At 36.7% G+C, this 22,765-nt stretch overlaps 1 protein-coding gene and 1 long non-coding RNA gene across 4 annotated transcripts in view; one reads left to right on the forward strand and one right to left on the reverse strand.

The window, feature by feature from the left end:
- The window catches only part of USP53 (ubiquitin specific peptidase 53), a 67,404-nt gene extending 46,481 nt beyond the window's left edge, over positions 1-20,923 (reverse strand). Inside the window, exons 1-2 of one of the 3 annotated variants that reach the window (XM_059169426.1) lie at positions 20,694-20,923; positions 4,928-5,595 (exon numbers count right to left, since the gene is read on the reverse strand). In XM_059169426.1, coding sequence (XP_059025409.1) covers positions 4,928-5,071 — 144 coding nt within the window. In that variant the 5' untranslated portion in view covers positions 5,072-5,595; positions 20,694-20,923. The remainder of the gene's footprint in view (positions 1-4,927; positions 5,596-20,693) is intronic. The other 2 variants (XM_059169417.1, XM_059169431.1) reach the window with 2 other exon arrangements.
- Positions 20,924-21,044: 121 nt separating this feature from the next.
- Positions 21,045-21,528, forward strand: LOC131828673 (uncharacterized). The gene is made up of 2 exons (XR_009352538.1): positions 21,045-21,204; positions 21,311-21,528. It is a non-coding gene; the product is annotated as an uncharacterized LOC131828673 (long non-coding RNA).
- The last annotated feature ends 1,237 nt before the right edge of the window (positions 21,529-22,765 follow it).

Consider the following 22,765-nt stretch of genomic DNA (forward strand, 5'->3'; position numbering starts at 1 on the left):
TGGTCTCAGGGTTGTGTGAGATGAAACCCCACGTTAGGCTCCATGCTCAGTCCAGAGTCTGTTTGAGATTCTCACCGTCTTCCTCTCCCCCTGCCCTTCTCCCACTTGTGCTCATGGGTGTGTGCTCCCTCTCTCAAATAATAAATACATATATACATACATTTTAAAAAATATAAATAAAGAAGACATGAACTCCTTTCATTTGAACACTCATAGGGCATTGGGTTATTAATTGGCCTAATTTCAATACTGTTGTGTCTCAGGGAATAGGGAGGCCCAAGGAGATGAAGAGAGATGAGGGAACAGCTGGTCAATGGAGCACTTAGAACACATATATCATTTATCAATTAACTTTGCCATCTTATATCAGAGTAGTTTGTGGTGCTCCAAAACAATTACAATAGTAATATCAAGATCAGTGACCACAGATCACCATAACAAATACAGTAATAATGAAAGACTTTGAAATACTGCAAGAATTATAAAAATATGACAAAGCCCCCACATGAGCAAATGCTATTGGAAAAATGGTGTCCACTGACATGTTTGATGTAGGGTTGTAAAAAACCTTTAATTGGTAAAAAATGCAGTATCTGCAAAGTGTAATAAGGTAAAGCACAATAAAATAAGCTCTGACTATACTCTGAAAACTGTAAGACATTGTTGAAAGAAATAAAAAAAGATACAAATGGAAAGATAGTCCATGTTCATGGACTGGAAGAATTAATACTGTTAAAATATCCATACTACCCAAAGCAATCTATAGATTCAATGCAATGCTCATCAAAATAGCAATGACATTTTTCACAGAAGTAAAAATAAACCTAAAATTTGTACAGAACCACAAAAGTACCCAAATAGCCAAAGTAATCTTGAGAAGGAAGAACACAGCTAGAGGCATCATGCCTCCTGATTTCAAACTACACTACAAAGCTATAGTAATCAAAATGGTATGGTACTGGCAGGAATACAGACGCATTTAAGTCAATGGAACAGTACAGAGAGCCCAAAAATAAACACATGCATATATGGTCAATTAACGTGTGACAAAGGAAGCCAAGACTATACAATGAAGAAAATATCGGAGTCTCTTCAATAAATGGTGTTAGGAAAACTGGACAGCTACATGGGAAAGAATGAAACTGAACCACATTTACATGACATACAAAAAAACTTCAAAATGGATTAGAAACTTGAATGTAAAACCTGAAACCATAAAATTTCTAGAAGAAAAGAAATGCAGTGAGCTCTCTGACATCAGTCTTAGATATATATATATAGTTTGTTTTGACCAGTCTCTTCTGCTAAGGGCAAAAGAGTAAATATAAAAAAATGGGATTATATTACACTAAAAGCTTTTGCACACCAAGGAAACCATCAACAAAACAAAAAGGCAACCTGCTTATTGGGAGAAGATATTTGCAACTCATACATACAGTAAGGGGCTGCTATCCATAATATATAAAGAACTTATCGAACTTAATATCAACAACATCATCAACAACCTGATTAAAAAATGGGCAGGGGACTCGAATAGACATTTTTCCAAAGAAAACATACAGGTAGCCAACAGAGATCTGAAAATATGTTCAACAGGGAAATGCAAATCAAAACCACAGTAAGATACGATTTCACGCCTATCAGATTGGCTACTGTCAAAAAAGAAAAGAAATAATAAGTATTGGTGAGGATGTGGAGAAAGGAGAAACCTCAGGCACTGTTGGTAGGAATGTAAATTAGTGCAGCAACTACTGAAAATAGTACATTTTAATAATGTCCACTTTTCATAATTTCTTATAAGACATATTCCACAATTTATTTCTCAGCAATTTTTAAAACTATTCATCAAAATATATAATAACATTTACAGACTGCCTTTTAAAAAATGAAGTCAGGCTTTTTCTATCATAAAATCTATATTTGAGTACCTGTCTTGTTAGTGAAGACTGGCTTTGCAAATTAGTTTATGGCAGGCATTTTAATATTTGGGCCAACAGATCTCCTGAGCTGAAGAGATAGAGGTGGAAGTTCAGAGATGCTAAAGCAGCTAGAGTTGGCAGGGCAGAGTACAGCAGAGAAGAGAGCTGCACACAGAGTAAACACCACAGCTCTACAGAGGCTCCCCCTTGAGTATTCAGGCAAATACTGTGAGGAAACTACCCGAGGCTGAGAAAAGAAATACCTCCCCAAAATTAGAGGGGATAGTGCCCAGAGCTCTTACCTGCCTAGGATAGTGTTGCTAATAGTCAATGTAGAATGCTTCATAATCCACAGAGCATTAGCTAAAGAAGGAAGGGTTTTATCCAGATTAATCTACTCTGATTAATCCTGGAATAAACACAACTCTGGGACTGCCTAACAAAGCTTAAAAGTAAATTGATCAAACAGCTTCTAAATAAAGCAACTCTATCCCAGAACAAAGTTCAAGAACATTCCTAGGAATAAAAAATATCTATCACCCAATAAAATAAGACTCAAAATATCTGACACCCAATCAAAAATTACCAGGCATTAAAATAAACAAGGAAATACATTCCCAAATGAGGAGGAAAAAAAAAAAATCAGTCAAAACCCAGAGTGTGCAGAATGACAGAATTAGTAGATGGGTACATTAAAAAGATTATTATAACTGTATTTCATATGTTCAAGATGCTATAGAAGAGAATGAACATGTTAAGAGCTGAAAGATGTTTAAGAAGTTAAAAAGAGGTTAAAAATAGAATGTCTGAATTTAAAATATACTGGATGGGATTAACAGCAGATTAGACGTTGCAAAGGAAAAGATTAATGAAGTTGAAAACATTGTAACAGAAACCATAAAAAAATGAAACAGAGAGAAAGAAAAAAAGACTGAGAATGAAAATTAAGGGAGTATCAGTGAACTGTGGGACAACCTAAGATAAACTATATGTAATTGCAGTCCCTCAAAGGAAGAGACAGAAAAATTTGAAGAAATAATGATCAAAGACTTTCCAAATTTGATTAAAATTATAAATCCACAGATCTAAGATGCTCAATAAACCCAAACACAGGAACATGAAGAAAACTATGTCAAGGCACATTAGTATCAAATTGCCTTAAAGTTGTGAAAAAGAGAAATCTTAAAAGGAGCCAGGAAAAAAAGGACACATTACATACAGAAGACAAAGAATGACAATAGTTTTTCACTAGAAATAATATAAGGTAGAAGTCAAGGGACCAAAATCTCTAAAGTACAGAAAGGAAAAAACTGCCAACTTAGACTTCTTTAATTAGGAAAAATATCTTTCAAAAACAAAAGTGAAACAGATTTTTTTCTAGAAATACTAAAGCTGAAAGAACTCACCAATGACAGACCTGACCTACAAGAAATGTTAAAAGAGGTCCTTGAAGGAGAATACATGATATCAGATGAAATGCTGAATCTATATAAAGGAGTGAAGAGCAGCAGAAATTTAATAACCTTCATAGTAAAGATTACTGGACTGTTCATTAAAAAAATATGTATTATATATATAATCATTGGAATGATTATATTACTATATACATTATTATATTATATATATATTATATAATATTATATATATAATCATTGGAATACTTCTCCATTTTCTTTACCATAAGTGTCCTTACTCAGAATTTTGTTATAACATGCTTTTCATCTCACTAACTACACACAGCATTTGGGAACTACAGAAATAGAGGGAAATACATAAACATAAAAAAAGAACTGGAAAAGGGTTAACAGATAAAGATTTAAAGTAATAGAAACCCTTTCTAACAGCCTGATTTAAACAAAAGCATTTATTTCTAAGTCTTTTGGTATAAACTATTTCCCTACATGCAGTGATGTTCAACAAATATTTTCCTGCAACTTTCATAGCACTTAATGCCAGTAAGATCTTTTGGCCAAGGCAGAAGAGTGTCTCCCATTTAAGGGTCCCAGTGCATTTTAGAATGCCAATTAGATCTCTTTGCCTGAGCGAATTACAGAACTTTCAAGTTTAACATCTGTCTCAGACAGAGAACAATTGAGAAAACAAGTCTGAGTCAGATGTCTAAGCATGTAACACATTCTAGATATGTTCATTTATCATGAATTAATTAACCAATATTTCTCTTTCTATTGTTTTCAGGAGAAAAAAAAACAATGGAAAAATATGTGAGAAGTGATTTATTTTAAATAAATTCTTCTAAGGTATATTTTACAGTCAATAGAATAACATTCCAATATTCTAAATCTTCCTCATCTTTAGTATTATAGAGTCAATGGTCAGAAAAACACAAGACCCTACAAAATCTGGAACTACTGAATAAAAACTACATCTTACATAAGAAAGGATATTTATCTAAAGAAGAAAAGCAGGTTAGCATATACTTGTTAATTAAAAGAATTTCAACAAGGACTGGAGCAAAATGGATCAATCTTCAATTCCACTAACAATGGTGTCCAAATATGATTCCAGAGAAGCGATTTAAGGTCAGAGTGGAGGCTGAAGGAAGTTTGAGTCCTGAGAATTAAAACTGCATTCTCATTTCAACCCAAGCTATCTACAGGGATTCTACTGGATTCCTTTTTTAAAAAAAAGTGTGTGTGGGGAGGGAGTAGTGGGGGGGTAGATTAGCAGACTCTAAAGAAATTATTTTATATATTTTAGATACATAATTTTAATTTACTAAGTAAACATTTTAAATCAAAATATTTTATATCACAGTAATACATTATTCTGTTGCAAAACCATTCCCATTTATATTAAATAAATAATATTGATTTCTATTTTTAATAAAAAAACAAAATTCTAAGTCAAAATATCTTTGATACCATTAAAAGTAATATTAAAAAGTCATTTCAGGCAACAAAAACTTTAATCTTACACTTTAAGAAACATTAAACAAAGGATCTCCTGAGAAGCACTTTTGTAAATTTAACAAGAAATTATGGTCTCACCTGTACAGCACTATTAAGAAAGCAGCTGTTTTGTCCTGGTTCATTTAACAAGCCTTTGGTAGGGGCAAGGGAGAGCATACTTCCAGGTTGATAAACTTTTCCAAGATTGCCACCAGGTTTCCGTAAGAATTTTACCCATGCCATTTTCAAGAAAATTTCTTACATTAAAGCCAAGAATTATATGTTTATGTGATATTTCTGATGATAAATGTGATGATGTCTTGAATTGTCCACTTAAATTCACTGTAGTAAATTACAGCAACATAAGTTTCCAAATACCATATCTTTCCTGATGCTGTATATTTCTGATGACTTTGTCAAGCAAAAATAGGGTATATAAACACTGAAGTTCTAAAATAGAAATCTTAAAGATTTGTATATGCATTAAATTTTATAAAAGAGTTGTGTAGTTAAGGTAGAAAGAGATTTTTTTAAAACTGCTAAAAACAATGTTGATGAACAAACAATATTCTTTAAAGCACAAGCCATTTATCTTCATGGTTTAAAAAACAGATGATAGAAAAAGATGTTGAGTTCCCATCTGGCATGATTCCTTTGGTTATTTGTTTTCCTTATGTTTTTTTAGTAAAAAAGAAGACTCTCTCTTTCACAAGTGAAGTTATCAAAGGTGGCTCCATATTTCTTATCAATGTGACCTCAAAGCAAATCTACAAGAAAGAAAATAAATGTTTAAATAAAAGCAAAAGCTAATCAAGAATGGCTAAACAAGAAAATTCCTGTTTTACTATTTGAACACAAATACTGAATATATAATCATAAAAGGATTATAATTAATAATATTCTAAAATATAAAAAAGAAAAATTATTCTTCATTAACAATTTTTTAAAGTATCAGTGTGACATCTATCACTACATACTTGAAGATTTCAGTGGTCACTGGTTACATAAGGAAAATATTCTAAAGGAAACTGTAATTAAATTGGATCTCAGCTGGTATTTTCAAAAATACTAACTTTGTTGTCAACACTGAATTGCTTTGTTTATTAAAACAAATACACAGACACTCTATGTTGTTACCTGTCTTACACAGAATCATATTATTTTTCTAAGAAATTCTGTAGATTTTACATAAATTGGTATACAATAAAACTCAGAAGAAACCTTAAATTGATAAACAAATCTTAGTAAACTTAGTGAAGCAATTTCTATGCTATTCATGAATGCATGAATGCATGATCCTGAGTAAAAGGTCTTTAAACTTCATTAAAAACAAGTATTACTAACAAGATCTTATATAACCAATTAAATTTCCTTCTTATGTCCATTCACCGAACAAACGTTTACTGAGCCAGGTACTGTGCCAGGCACTGGACTAACCTAATAATGAGGAAAGGCAAACACTAATACAATAAATAACAAATCATAACTTGTACTGGAAGAGTTATGTGTTGAGTGCTAACAGGAAAACAATGCAAGGAAAGAGGATGGGAAATGTATATAATAGTAGAGAGACTGCACTTTTAAATAGGATAGTCATGAGAAATCTAATTGAACAGGTTAACTTTGCACAAATATTTGAAGGAGGTGAAGATGTCACCTGGGAGAAGGTGTTTCTAGCAGAGTGAACAGAATGCTTGGCACGTTGGAAAAACAGTAAGCAGCCCAGTGTGGCATGAGGAACATAAACAAAGGGAGAAGCTGAAAAGGAGGGATGGGAAACAGATCATGTGGGGGTACTGAAAAACCTCTGTTAAGGACTTCAGCTTTAAACTCTTTTAAAGTCATGAGCTCCATTTTCACAGCACAAAAAGATAAGACAGAATGGCACAGATCGGAACAATACCACTGGTCAAATACCCACTAAAACAGGAAAGCACTAAGGAATAAAGCATCTTATCTAAAGAATTAAAGTCAGGACTTGTTTCCAGCCCCATATATTAGCTCATCATTTATTAGCTATTTAGTCTTAGATAAATCCTTGTCCTCCCTGGCTTCTTCATCTATAAAATGGGGACAACAGTAACAGCCCTGATTAACATAGGTTAAATGTTTCAGGAAATCTAAAACACTATACTATGTGAGTTGTTTTCTTTTTATTTTAACTCTATGGGCTGCAACTTTCTCTAAAGTGATCTGAATGATTCCCAAACCTTTCATACAAGTTAAGCTGTTAATAAATGCATAATTTTACAACATTAAGAGACCTCTATATTGGTAGTAAATTTGTATTTTTGATGAAAGAATCCTTTTGAAATTATATTCTTTCATCATTTACTAGGCACCCAGTTTGTACCATAAACTGTCCTAAGGTATATGCAACAATCTCTACCTTTACTGAGCTTAGTTTAGTGAAAGGCAAAGACAAGAACAGATAATTTAAAAATACTCTGGCTTCCATTCTTGTGCAAGACATCAAATGAGTATATACTTCTGGTTCCCTACCTGCAGCCCAAGTCTGGAGATTACACAAAAGAAACCTTAAGAACACCAAAAGTTACTGGCTTCTAACGTGGGAGGGAAACGGTAGCTAAGACATAGAGAGGGCCAAGTGTTACAGACTGGAAAAGATCTTTCTAGTTAAGACCTTTTCCGTTCCTCACTGGCAGAGAATTCCCACCTCACACAATGCAACCAGTCAAGTTCAGCTACCACCCTACTGCCATCTGGAGGGTAAGAGAGATTATAACAGCAGAAAAGCCCTAGATCATAACCAATTTGGGAATGGTAACAAGTATGTGCTAGGCCCATGTGTGTTCTGCCCTCACCCCTACTTCTGAAATAGAACAAAGGAGAGCAGGACCTGGGGAAGATCATGCCGCTAGGCACAGAAACAGAAATTTCTTTTGGGAATCAACGCTCATGCTGCATCACTCCAAATCAAGCCCCTCTACTCACATCCCACCTTTACCCTCAGAAATCATCTGAAGACACAAATGACAGCCTAGTGCTTTCACACTTCTCATGTAAATATCATTAGTTTGTAACTTGGTACTCTAAGAAAAAGAGGACCAGACACTTTAGGAGGCCCAGCAAGGTGAAACAAAGGCAACAAACTGAACATCCTATAACACAGAAAACAGAGTGAACAGACCAAAGGGAACACAAATTTAAAATAAACTTACAAATGAAATTTTGTAAAAGAATGAGCTAACTAGCAAAATTAATAGAAGCAAAAACCATATTGAGTAATAAGTTCAGGTCAGGAAATTTTCCTACAAAGCACTAAAAAAGGAATAAAGAAGTGGAAAATATAAACATTTTGAAAAAGCTAAAAGGCAGGGATGAAATCAATACTACCTAAAAGGATTCCCAGAAAGAGGATAAAGTAAATTGAGTAAATACTTTTAGAAATGACTAAGATTTTTCCAGAATTAAAGTTCAAAAAACTCAGAGACAAAATAGGTAACTCAAAAAATCCAAACATGATGTGGGGAAGGAAATAGGATAAAAATTATGAAGACTTACACTGAAAAGAGAGAGAAAAAAAGAGTTTCAAGCCCATTTATAGGCAAACAACAGAAAGAAAAAAGAAATTCAAAAGAAAACTTTTGTAAGAATATAACATAAAATCTTCACAAGCCTGATTAAAGAAAGAAAGAAAAAGAGGTATATTAACACTAAAGAGATTGATAAATGAGAAATGACCACAGATATATAAGCAACTTATGTCTTAAGTCTCTGGGCAATAACTTTTAAAACCTAAAGGAACAGGTAATTTCCCAGCAAAATACAAATTAACAAAATTAACCCAAGAAAAAGTAGAAAACATTTTCAAAATCTAGAATAATATGGAAACAAAAGCTTTCCCATTGAAAAAGCCTTCTGGGGGCACCCGGGTGGCTCAGTTGGTTAAGCGGCTGCCTTCGGCTCAGGTCATGATTCCAGGGTCCTGGGATCGAGCCCCGCATCAGGCTCCCTGCTCATCGGATGGCCTGCTTCTCTCTCTCCCCCTCTCCCTGCCGCTCTGCTTACTTGTACTCTCTCTCTAGCTCTCTGTCAAATAAACAAATAAAATATAAAAAAAAAAAAAAAGCCTTCTGAATCAGATGGATTCAAAGTTCAATTTTATCTAAAAGTTAAAGAACTGTTAATTCTAACATATTATTGCAGACCAGAGGGAAAATAATACACAAAGTATCTCAAATCATTTGATCAAGCAAACATAGCCTTAATTTCAAAACATGATAAACCTCAGACTAATGTGACTTGGATACAAAACTTGTAAATAAAGCACTAGCAGATATAATCTATCAATGTATCAAAAGAATAATGTACACTATTCAAAAGAATAATAATCAAGGAGGGTTTATTCCAGGAATGTAAATGTGATTCTATATTTATTCTTTAAATAAGTACTTGGGAGATTATGGAGAAAAGAGCTAACACAGCAATGTTTCTAACAGCTGAAAGGTGGAAACAACCCAAATGTTCATCAACTAATGAATGGATAAACAACATACAGTATGAGTGAGTTTGTGTGTATACATACTCATACAATGGAATATTATTCAGCCATAAAAAGAAAAGTACTTTTACATGCTACAATATGGATGAACATTGAAAACATTCTGCTAAGTGAAAGAAGTCATTCAGGAAGACCACATGTTACAACTCCATTCATACAAAGTGTCCAGAACAGAGAAATCTATAGACAGCTGGGAGTAAGTGGTTGCTTAGACTGGAGAAGTGGGTCTATAGAGATGAGAAGGGAAGAGTGAAAGCAAAACGGTACGAGGATCCTTTCTAAGGTGATGAAATGTTCTAAAATTGTGATGATAGGTTTACCTTCCTGTAAATATACTAAAAACCACTGAACTGTGCTCTTTTAATGAGTGAATTGTATGACATGTGAATTAAATTACAATAAAGCTACTTAAGAAACAAGGAAAAAGAAAGGACCGCATAGCAGGCCAGAGACTGCTATCCTTAGAAAGCCTGCTTGCAAGGTTTTAGGCTTTTAGAATTTAAATTTCTGGGAGGATTCCCTCTACAATAACTAGTGAGAGCTGGTCACTACACCGAAACTGTGCAGACAATGTCGTTTATCCTGAATACCTGCTTTCCTTCTGGAAGTCTGGAGCGCTGATAACATTTGAGATAGAGGACAACTATGTAGCCCCTTTCCAATAAAAAATTCTACGGACTGAATCTCTAAACAGGTTTCTGGTAGACTGCATTTTATATATGATACCACAATTTGTTGCTGAAGGAATTCATGTGTTTCATGTGACTCCACTGGAAGAAAATCATGAGAAACTGCCTGATTTCTATCATACTCATTCCATGATCCTTATCCATTTGCTGATTTTGCTTTATTTCCTTTTGTTATAATTAATAAAGCAGAGCAATAAGTATGAATATATGCTGAGTGCTCAAAATTCTACAAAATCACCAAACCTAGGAATGTCAGGAATCTTGGAGACCTCAACAGAGGTATCATGAGAGTAATTAAGATGTAATTTGTTTCTTTCCATCAGCTGGCAAAAACTTAAACACTATTGGGGAGATAAATGGAAAGAGGTACTTTCTTTTATTGTTGACTAATAAAAAATGTAATTATACTATAATAAACTTGTAGGAATATTATATCAACCTAGCAACAACTGTTAAAATTAAAAACACAATTCAATCTAAAAACCCCAATACTGAGAATCTATGCCACCCCCCCCAAAAGTACTACTTTACTGAGATATAGTTGGTAGGTACAAAAATAAGGAAAGAAACAAAATGAATGTCCATAAGTAGGGACATAATTATATAACAGGGTATTTTTGAGGGACAAAGGCAAAATGCAGAAATGTAATATAATCCTAATTCGGTAAAATAATATATGTGAAAAAATCTATATGCTTTCAATGAACATCTGGGCAAGGAGTGTATATATATCTTGTTAAAATGGGGATGGACAATCAAGCTTGAAAATTAAAATGAAAAAAAAACTGTACTAAAAAAAACTATATTATGTATATTAGTTAAATTTACATATTATATTTAGTTACATTTATACATTATATAAGTTATATATGTGCATATACACAAAACTATAAAATTAAAATGATATACCAGAAAAGTATAAGCCAAAAGAAATTTGAGGTAGCAATTTTAGGGTCAGATAAAATTGACTGTATAAAAAATGCAAGTGATCTCTGTATGTTGATTTTGTATCCTGCAATTTTATTGAATTCGAGTTATTAGTTCTAACAGGTGTTGGTGGAGTCTTTAGGTTTTTCACATATAATATAATGTCATCTGCAAATAGCAATAGTTTTACTTCTTCCTTTCCTATTTGGATACCATTTTTTTATAAAGATTTATTTATTTGACAGAGAGATCACGAGTGGGCATAGAGGCAGGCAGAGAGGGAGAAGCAGGCTCCCTGCTGAGCAGAGAGCCCAATGCAGGGCTCAATCCCAGGACCCTGGGACCATGACCTGAGAGGAAGGCAGGGGCTTAACCCACTGAGCCACCCAGGTGCCCCAGTCATTTATTTTTCTTGACTATTTGCACTGTCTAGGACTTTCACAGGTGTGGTGAGAATGGGTACCCATTCTATTTCTGATCCTAGAGGAAAAGCTTTTGACATTCATAGTTGAGAATGATGTTAGCTGTGGGCTTGTCATATATGGCTTTTATTATATTGAGACACATTCCCTCTATACCACTTCTCTGAGAATTTTTATATTGAAAGAATTTTTATATCGAATTTTGTTAAATGCTTCTTCTGCATCTAATCTTTCCTTCTCTTAATGTGGAAATGATATATATTGATTTGCAAATGTTGAACCATCCTTGCATGCCAGGGATAAATCCCCCATGATCATGGCATTACGATCCTTTCAAAAGGCTACTGAATTTGGTTTGCTAATATTTTTTTGAGAATTCTTCCATCTATATTCATCAGGGATATTGGCCTGTATATTCTTTTCTTAGAGTCTCCTTATTTATCACTGGTATCAGAGTAAAAATAGCCTCATAAAATAAGTTTGGAAGTGTTCCCTTTTCTTCAATTTAAAAGTGAACATTAAGCTTATAAAACAAGTTGAATTATGTCCACCAAATGGTATATTAAAATCCTAACCTCCAGTGCCTGTGAACATTTGGAAATAGGGCACATGTAATTAGGTTAAGATGAAGTCATTAGGGTGGGCCCTAATCCAGTAAGACTAGCAGTTATCATTAGAAGAAGAGAGACAGACACACACACAGAATACTATTTAATGACACAGAGAATACTACTAAGGATTGGAGTGATATAGCTACAAGTCAGGGAACACCAAGAATTGACAGCCATCAAGAAAGGGGAAAGGAAGGAAGGCTTCTGCTCAGAGTCCCTTAAATAAACCAACTCTGCCAAACCTTGATTTTGGACTTCTAAATTTCTATTGTTTTATGCCATCCAGTTGGTTGTACTTCATTATAGCAGCCCCAGAAAACTAATATAATAGCTGATAAAGCCATGAGACTCCTTTGTTCTTTTATATTTATTGGGGTTTGTTTTGGTTATAAAACAGAATATTATATAGACTTTTAAAACAACACAGAAGTATTAAATCAAGAAAATTAGAAATATCCATAATGCTACAGAAGTATAGAACTGCTGCCAATAAAGCTATGGAAATATACTCCGGCTGAGCCACCACACTGTAAAGTAAAATTTCATTTTAACATCTTTTCACTAATAAGAAATATAGCAGCTCAAGGAAACACTGAAGACTTTTTACAGACATACTACAATAGTTCATCTAACTAGTAAAAGTATTTAAGGTTTCTAGATAAGAAGGTAAAGGTGCACAGCAAGTTGACACCATTAAAAATCTAATTCATTACAGAAGTATGTTCACTATTATAAGTTAAAAGATTAAAGAAGATATAATTGAAGAATAAGTGTCCTTCGACATACAAAACCACTGTTACTCTACAAATGGAAGTACTAGAGAAGAGTGTACTAGAAAATTTATAAAACAAAGAAAATGAGATTAAAGTATTAAGAAAATATTATACCTCTACCAATAAAAACAGCAAATTTTAAATAATTTTCAATGTTCTGCACTTTTTTGCTCTATTTCTTTTTGTCCAGAAAAGAACTATGTTTATTTCTTATGGCTTTTACCTACTCACTAGTTCCCACTGGTAGCTAACTAGAGAAAGACATGAGTTCATTCATGTGTATCCAGAATATAGACTATGATCAGTAAAGACAATGGATTATAGCAATCTGCTTTAGGATACCATCTCCAGAAAAGAATTATACCTAAGCAGGCATAACATAACATTTCTTTGCCTTGACAAAACCCAAAAGTGAACTCTTGTTTTATCTATACCTTCCTTCCCCATCTCCGTTGATGGTAACATCATCTTTCCAGTGGCTCAGAATAAATACTTGGAATGATCTTTAACTCTTCTTTCTCACATATCTGTTAGAATGTGACCAATTCTCACCACCTCCACTTCTATTCTTGTATTGCCCATCTTCAAAACGTGCCTGGATTGCTAGAATAGCCTCCTAATTGTCTCCTAGCTTCTGCCCCTACCTTTCAAAATCTATCCTCAAGAACAGACAAAAAGATCCTTCTAAAATAAAATCACAATGTCACCCCTCTTCTTATAACCTTTCAATGGGTCTTTATTACATTCAGAGTAAACCCCAAAATGTCTTTATAATAGCCTGTGAGGCCCTGCACTATCTGCTAAAGTAAAAACCATTTTCTTCTATACTCTCACAGCGCTTGAGACCAGATGTGATTTTCCACAAGCCATTCTTCAATTGTCAGTGGACGCCAACAGGGTACCCTACAATTTAACTCAGTTTTGACACTATCTACCTGAAGTTAGTGTCAGATCCCAAGTCATGGGCTCAGTCCCACAAGGCCATCCCTCCCACTTCAGACACTGATCACATGTCCCAAGTTGTCACTCATACTTCTGGTCAATCGCCTATAATTTGGGGGATCTCCACAATCTTTTTCAAGGATGACTGATTAATTTCCTAGTACAGCTCGCAGAACTCAGGTTACTGAGTAGACTGGCAGAAACAGCCAGATGGAAGAGATGTGTAGGCAAAGTACGTGGGAAGGGGCATGGAGTGTCCATGCCCTCTCCCGACACCACCCTCTCAGCATCTCCTCATGTTCACTAATCCAAAAGCTCTTCAAACCCCTTCAGTTAAGATTTTTTTTTAAGATTATATTTATTTATTTGACAGAGAGGGAGAGAGAGAGCTCCTACAAGTAGGGGGAGCTGCAGGCAGGGAGAGAAGAAGAGGAAGAAGCTGGCTCCCTGCTGAGCAGTCAGTCAGATGCAGCGCTTAATCCCAGGACCCTGGGATCATGACTTGGGCAGAAGGCAGACGCTTAACTGACTAAGCCACCCAGGTGCCCCCAGTTAGGACTTTTCATGGAGCCTTCATTACGGTAGGCACAACTGATTAAATCATTAGCCATTAGTGATTAGCTCAACCTCCACCACACTCCCCTCCCTGGAGGTAGAGGAAGGTGCACAAACTGAGAGTTCAATTCTTCCAATCACAGAGTTGGTTCCCCTGGCAACCAGTCCCCAACCTAAGGCTATCCAGGAGCCCCCAACCAGCAGTCATCTCATTAGCATGCAAAAAAAAAAAAGAAAGAAAGAAAGAAAGAAAGAAAGGAAAGAGAAAGAAAAAGAAACAGAAAAAATCACTTCCAGAGATGCTCCAAGGGTTTTAGGAGCTGTATGTCAGGAAATGGAGCCAGAGACCAAATACAAATTTCTTACTATGTTACACCTGCCCATCCCCTCACCTTCATCTCTAACTACTTTCCCTTCACTTTCTCTATTGCCGCTGTTTCAGCCTCCTTCTTATTTCTGAATATACCATGAATATACACCTGCTTTAAAGCCCTTACTCTGGCTATTCTTCTGCCTGCAATACACTTCCTCTTGATGCACACATGGCTTCTCCCTGGCTCCCTTCATGATTGCCTTCTTCTAAAATCACCTTCTAAATGAGGCCTTTACGGACTTAAAATTGCAACCCATCATAACCTCCACTCCATACTCCAAATCCCCCTTACCATGCTTTATCTTTTCTTTTCTCCTTGGCATTCACCACCATCTTATATGCTGTTATAACTGACGTATTAGGATTATTATTGTTTCTCCTCCCAATCATCTTAGAATATAAAGTGAATCCCACGCATATAAATCAGTACCCAATACATGGTAAGTACTCATTAAATACTAACTGAAGGAAGCTCAGGAAATAAAGTGAAACTTTAATGAACAAATGAGTATTCCTAACTAAGATGACCTAGGCCATCAGAGTTCAGGACAATTTCCCACCATCTGGCCGCTAGGTCAAGGAGATAGGATTATTTCAGGCCTATATAGCATATATTATAGAAGGAAAATCTTTTAGGGTTCCAAGAGCCTGCTTGCCTAAAAACAGGGAAGACTACCATGAGAGGAGCAAGAGTTTTTTACGCAGCCTCAGAAGTTTCAAAGATGCCAAGGCATAAAACACCTGGTGGACAAAGAATGCCCTGGTAGGTTCTTGACAAGGATGGAATCCATGGTCTGATACTGACCTCGTGTGCCTCACAATCATTTCCTCCACCTCTGATAAAGTTCCCAGTAGCACAGAACATCACTCAACTATTCAACCATTAAAATCATATCAGTTACATAATCTATAATCACAATTATATAAAAAGATCATAGTCTGGGTGCCTGGGTGGTTCAGTCGGTTAAGTGTCTGCCTTTGGTTAAGCACCTGCCTCCAGCTCAAGTTGTAATCCCAGGGTCCTGCATCAGGCTCCCTGCTCCTGCTTCTCCCTCTGCTTCTCTTTCTCTCTCTCTCTCTGTCTCTCATGAATAAACAAAATCTTTTAAAAGAAGTCTTAGTATCATAAACATATGTCCAAAATATAGCAGGCATTCAGTGAATGTAAGCTAATTATAATGACAAAAAACAGTCTTCAAAGTGAAATTATTTTTAATAATATAAACATTCGAAAGAAAGTAAAAGCTGTATCATACTATTTTATATCTCACTTTGCTATCTTTCTCCATTTCCTTAAACTGATTTATCGATTTTGACTATAGCCTTAGTTATATCAGATATATTGTACAATAAAGTAACAATTTCTGAATCGTAATATCTGTTAATAAATCATTCTTAGTAGAAAATAAGCGATTTCATTTACAAAGATATCCTACTTCTAAGAAAATTTAACATGAAAAGTTCTAATTTACAAGAAAATGTTGGGAAATGGTTTACAAGTGGTTTCATCACAGTATTATTTTAAGCATTCATCTACAAGCTTTTAGACTAGAGAAACTGAGGTAAAATGTTAGAAGGCAATACATCAGAAATCAATGGAAAGCAACTCTGCAATAACGATGTAAGCAACAGAGATTTAATTTAGAAAAATCCAACCTACATACCATTCTTCAGAAAAGTAACTACAAACTTCCTTAACCACTATTTTGATTCATAAATAACATGATCTACCCAGCCATAAAAAATAACTAGAGCACCCAAAACACACCTGGACATTGCTATCATCCTGTCTCTGGGTCCCCTAGAAAGCTCCTCTGCCTACCATCCTTTGCGCTGTGCATACAGTACTCTTCTTTACACGTAGGATGGCAGTACACATACCATCATCTCCAGATTCCTTTATTCTGTGTCCCTCTACAGCAACACAGTATAGATCTTTGTATGATATGGATCAAAATATAGTGGTAACACAAAATGAAGTGATAATCTGTTGTCTTTTGGTGGATTAGAAAATACTTCACAGGTATGGTACGGGTGACTGAGAAGTGGAAAGAAGAGAAGCAGCATCTTGCAAAGGCAAGGATATAAGGGGAAAAAAAAAAAACTATTTTATCTTTGGAAACTCAGTTCAGTTGGGGGAGGATTGGGAACAGCCAGAGATAAGGCTCTGAAAAGGAAGAACTCAAATTTTTGATGACTTTAATGTTGTCTTATTAATTTTACAATCTCTGTGTCTAGCATAACAATAGATAAATGTTCATTGAGAAAAGTTGCTTAATCAAAAAATCACAAAAAATTAAGTAAAAAAGTTTCCAAATTCCAAAGGAACAGTATTTCTTCAAACTGCTTTTTGTAGGTCAATATTTACCAAATAGAAGTAAATAGAAGTTACATTTACAAAATGTACTCAAAAATACCAAACTGATTTAAAAAAATGCCACAACTCAGATGACTGAAATAACAGCTAAGATATTGGAATATGGTTTTGTTGCATAATATTGTATTTTTTCATGAATTACAAATATGAATATATGCAGCAACTTTTCTGAAGTGACTTATTTAAAACAAAAATTCTTCAACCTGGACGCCTGGGTGGCTCAGTGGGTTAAGCCACTGCCGTCGGCTCAGGTCATGATCTCAGGGTCCTGGGATCCAGTCCCGCATCAGGCTCTCTGCTCAGCAGGGAGCCTGCTTCCCTCTCTCTCTCTCTGCCTGCCTCTGTGTCTACTGTGATCTCTCTCTGTCAAATAAATAAATAAAATCTTAAAAAAAAAAATTCTTCAACCAGATGCAATGGTTTGTAGCATTTTTGTGAATGTCAGAGACACTTTTGGTGGCCTAATGAAGCTTATGGGCTCCTTGGAATGATGTTTGTAAATGCATAAAATAAAATTCATAGTTGAAAGGAAGAAAGAAAAAATCATAAGATCACAAAGAAAACCAATTATATTAAACCAATTATATTAAAATTCAGTTCTAACCACAGACCACAGTTCTAATCATGGACCCTACTTTAAGAACTACTGATAGAGGCAGGGCACCTGGGTGGCTCAGTGAGTTAAGCCTCTGCCTTCAGCTCAGGTCATTATCTCAGCATCCTGGGATCGAGTCCCACATCAGGCTCTCTGCTCTGCAGGGAGCCTGCTTCCTCCTCTCTCTCTCTGCTTGCCTCTCTGCCCACTTGTGATCTCTCTCTGTCAAATAAATGAAATCTTAAAAAAAAAAAAAAAGAACTACTGATAGAGGATATGGGTTAACTTGGAAAAGCAAAGACCAGATATTTCTCACCTAAATAGTCTATAGAAGGATACATAGATATAAAAATATAATATTCCCATTATCTTAAAAGTAACTCATCAAGATTAGGATATTATATAAAGTTATTTAAAGTTTGGGGCGCCTGGGTGGCTCAGTGGGTTAAGCCGCTGCCTTCGGCTCGGGTCATGATCCCAGGGTCCTGGGATCGAGTCCCACATCGGGCTCTCTGCTCAGCAGGGAGCCTGCTTCCCTCTCTCTCTGCCTGCCTCTCCATCTACTTGTGATTTCTCTCTGTCAAATAAATAAATAAATCAAATCGTTAAAAATAAATAAATAAATAAATAAATAAAGTTTAAATAACCTTTGAAGATTTTATCTGTGGTGGAACAGGTTGCACCCATTTCTTTTTCCTACTATGTGCATCTTTTGTAATGCAAAAGCTTCTAAAATCATTACATCTATACAAAATTAATAATAATATACATTCGTACTATCACCAATCTCTAGCTAGTTCTCCAAAGATGACATAAATTAGTACACTTCTTCCCTTAATCCAAGAGCTTAAGAGAACCAGTAGGCTTTGACAATTTGGGGGGCCCTAGTATCCTAGCACACTCTGTATTCAAAATACTTTCAGATGCACTACATAAACAACCTTGCTGTAGTTTGTCTTTGGGGTCTATAATTAAGAAACACCTTATAGTTAAAGCTGTCAAATAACAAGATCTGCTAAGTATTGTAATAAGTAAAGGTCTTTGTAGGGTAGCTTAATATACCACTTCATAGATTTCAAACATACTTTTGGAAAATTGTAGGGTAAAGCAACATCCTCCCTAGCATGGTAAGTGAGTGAATTCCAAACAGTTTCAACAGGAAAAACAACACTGATTTTGACTTTTTGATGTGTACCTCACCTTAAAATAAATAAAAATGTTCATTTTTAGCTCTCCTTTTCACTAAAACAAGGTTCTAAACCATAATTTCAAAATTGTATTTCTTGACACTATAGTTTAAAAGAAACATTTGACACTAAATAATATAAAAGATCTAGAATCACGGTACATACTAAACTTATAAGTTTTTGAAAAGAGATTTCCTTTTTTTTTTTTTTTAAGATTTTACTTATTTATTTGACAGACAGAAACCACAAGGAGGCAGAGAGGGTGGGGGGGAGCAGGCTCCCCGCTGAGCAGAGAGCCTGATGCAGGGCTCCATCCCAGGACCCTGAGATCATGACCTGAGCCGAAGACAGAGGCTCAACCAACCCACTGAGCCACCCAGGCGCCCCAAGATTTCCTTTTTCAAGGAGAAGAACACACTAGGCAGAAAAGGGTACCCCCTCACAGTAAAATAGCAATCTTTTAAAAAACTAATGTCAAGTTCCCATGAACACTATGCATTTATAAAAAAGTTTTTAAATTAATAGACAAAAAAAGGTCTGTTCTTGATCACTTATTTTTATACTGTAGGAAAAAAGTACACATAACTACCAATAACTTTAATTTATGAACTAATTTAAATAAATCACTTTCATGGGTTATCACCACTAATCATGAACCTAGACATACTGTCCAAAAAGCTTATTTTAAGAGCCTCTAAAATGTAAAACAAAAACAAAAACTGTGTTTTTGTTTGACTATAATTAACTCTTACCAACAGTGATTCTATTTGGAATTCTTATGACAATGACAGATATAAATAACTTTTGCAAAATAAAGGGTTTTTTAAAAAATTTCTCTTTTCACAAGATGAAAGTGCTTTGCCTAGGCCCATCATCAGGAAACTGAAAATAGGAAATTAAACTTAAAAGTATCAATTTAGCCAAAAGTATATTCAATCAGCATTTTGTGTTAGCACTTGCTACTTCTTTTAGACACTGAGAATTAGCAAGGGTTTTCTTTAAAGAACAGAATTAAAAGCGAATCAGACCCTAATCTAAACATCCCTCATAAATAGCCTTGAAAATCCCTTGCAAAAATACATATATTTTTCCAGATAAGGAAACATTCTGGCATACTCTGCTGTCTAACAAATAAAGCCTTGCTGTACATTTTGCAAGCATTAATCAGACTTTGCACTGACAGAGAAAACTCTGTGGCAGGATAACAAAACCTCAGAACACGCTCAGATTGCAGGCTTTAGAAAACCTCCCTAGTACACCTGTACAAGTACTTCCTGTTCTCCAACGATGTTTGAAAGTAGTTTGATAAACGCACCATAAGTCGCTGTTTAAAAGCTAAACATTAACTTTATAAATTACTACTACCACCCAGAAGCCACCAGCCCAAATATTCTACGAATCCAGTCATCTCTCTTCTCCAAGGAGCGCAACATAACCATCCGGACCCCTTTGAAAAGCTGCTGCTGGGACGAGGCAGCGGCTGCTCGGCAGGTGAGGGGCAGGGGCCAAGTAAGCGTGATATTCATAATCCCAACGCACTAAGCGACCCAGCTGGACTCCCAGGTTCTGCCTCGTGTCTGGCCTCAAACACGACAGCAGTGAACAACCACGACCCAGGAAATCCAGCACCTCCTCCCGCCTCCCGCGCGCCTCCAGCCTGGCCAGACGCATCTCCTCCCGGCCAGGACCCGGCGGGAAGGAGGCGGGAAGGCTGCGTGACCTCGGGTGCCTGAATCCCGGCACAGAGTCCGCGGAGCGGGGGCGGAGGATGTCGCAGGGCTGCTACGGGAGAAACAAGGTCTGGCATTGGAAAGGGTCTCCCACTCGGGCCCGGGGCGGGGGTCGCAGGTCGCTGGATCTCTATCCAGGGACTAGTTTCGGAGACTTACCTTGAGCTCTGCCTTCCTAACGAGAGGGAGAGTGTGGTCCAGATAAAGAAATACGGGCCTTCCACTTCCACCGGACTACCTCCCGCTGGCCCGGCTCTGCCTCGCGCCAACACCCGTCTGACTCTCTAACAGCTGCCACCGCAGCCGAGGTTCACCGGGAACTGCAGCAGAGGCGTCTGGTCTCGCCGCCCAGAGCTCGACCCTGAGCACGGAGCATGCGCACACGCCCCAACACCCAAGGGCCAGTCAGGGCAGTGACACCTGCGATCAACAGGTCCCAGGAGACCCGCCCCGCCTCCTCGGGAAAGGCCCCGCCTTCACGCTCGCCGATCTAGCCCCGCCCCACACGCGATTTCCCGGCTTTCCGGACCTGGAGAGCTGTATTCCCGCGGGGGTTCGACTGGGCGCGCGATCCAGTTGACTTACTCCAAGGCGCCAGATCCCGCGAGAGCAGGAGCTTGAAGTTCCCCTAAGGCAAGAGCCGAGTGTTAAGACTTAGCTTTTGGGGAAGGTGCGTGTGGCTCGCTTGTGTGGTGGAGAGGGAAGGAGGGGATAGGTCTCCTAAGTGGAGGTGATTATTCCGGTGCTCTTGGTCAGTATATTCGGTATTTTCTCAGGAACGCGGACCCACGAAGGACTGGGTTAAGTATTGTTACCGGAGGAAAAAAAAAAACCTGTACGGCTTGGCTTCCAAATCGCATGTGGGTATGCAGTTTCTTTTAGCTTTCTGTGGATCATTCTCGTTTGCTTACAGTTAAATGGCTTCCATTGGCATGAATGTATATTGCCCAACTGGTTGTGTCGTGACTATAAATAAAGCGAAAGCCTGGATAAACGTGTTGACTCGGTTCGTAGTTAATTGTGGTAAGAAGAATGTGGCGGTCTCCTTACTCTGCTTCAGAACAAGCTTTAAGCTACAAGCTGCTGCCTCGAAATCGGGCTAAATTTTGGTAAAATGTTGTTTTTTAAAAAATAGAAGTTTAAAAAAACCCACTGCCACCTTATTATCAAAGATCCTTCTCAATAAATAATAAAATTGTGAAACTCATTTCAAAGCTGAGGCAGATAGACCATACAGGTTATGAAAGTTCATGTAAGTAAACTTATAGGCAACTAAAAGTTTATCTGAAGAATTAGAATGAAGAAACATTTTACATTGATATAGGTACATTTTGCTTGAGACTGAATGAGTGAATTTATTGAGCGCTCACTATATTCCCTTCACTGAATTAAGCACTAAAGAAAATACAGTGAAAGTTAAGACATAGTTCCTTCCTTCAAGAAATTCAAAAGTTCTGGAGGAAGAGGGGGGGGGGGAAATGCATTGAAAAACAACAACACTATGGACGCCTGGGTGGCTCAGAGGGTTAAGCCTCTGCCTTCAGCTCAGGTGATCTCAGGGTCCTGGGATCTAACCCGGCATTGGGTTCTCTGCTCAGCAGGGAGTCTGCTTCCCCCTCTCTCTGCCTGCCTCTCTGCCTAACTTGTGATCTCTGTCAAATAAATAAATAATTAAAAAAAAAAAAACAATAACACTATTAACTCTCCTTTCGGTTTCCCTAGTACCACTATTTCTTGGTTATGCAACTACATCTCTGATACACTTTAAATATTTTTTTTAAGGCCCTCTGTGTTCCTAAGTTCTCCATTTTCTTTTGTTGTCTGACATTACTCCCCTTGTATCCTTGAACAATCTCTTTTCCATCAGGGACTTAGCTACCAGGTGTCCCAGTACACCAAGGACTCCCAGATGTATATCTTCAGGTTAGACTTTTAAGCAACAACATCTTCATTTGAATAGCCCACAGATATCTTAAATAGGTACTAAATTGATCCTGCTATCTTCAACATTCCCTAGTCCCACTCCATAACGCTTCCCACCTATCTGGAAACTAGCCCATTTTCATTCCCAATTTCAGATAATGGTACCCAGTTACCCAAGACAGAAATCCAGGAGCACCCCTATATTACACTTCCTTCACTTCCTCTATCCTAATTCTATTGACTCATCTTAAATATCCCTCAGGTCCACTCCTCTTCAATGTTCACTCTCACTGTCAGTCCATCAAGTA

Source organism: Mustela lutreola, chromosome 1, assembly GCF_030435805.1.
Source record: "Mustela lutreola isolate mMusLut2 chromosome 1, mMusLut2.pri, whole genome shotgun sequence".
NCBI classification, from domain to species: domain Eukaryota; kingdom Metazoa; phylum Chordata; class Mammalia; order Carnivora; family Mustelidae; genus Mustela; species Mustela lutreola.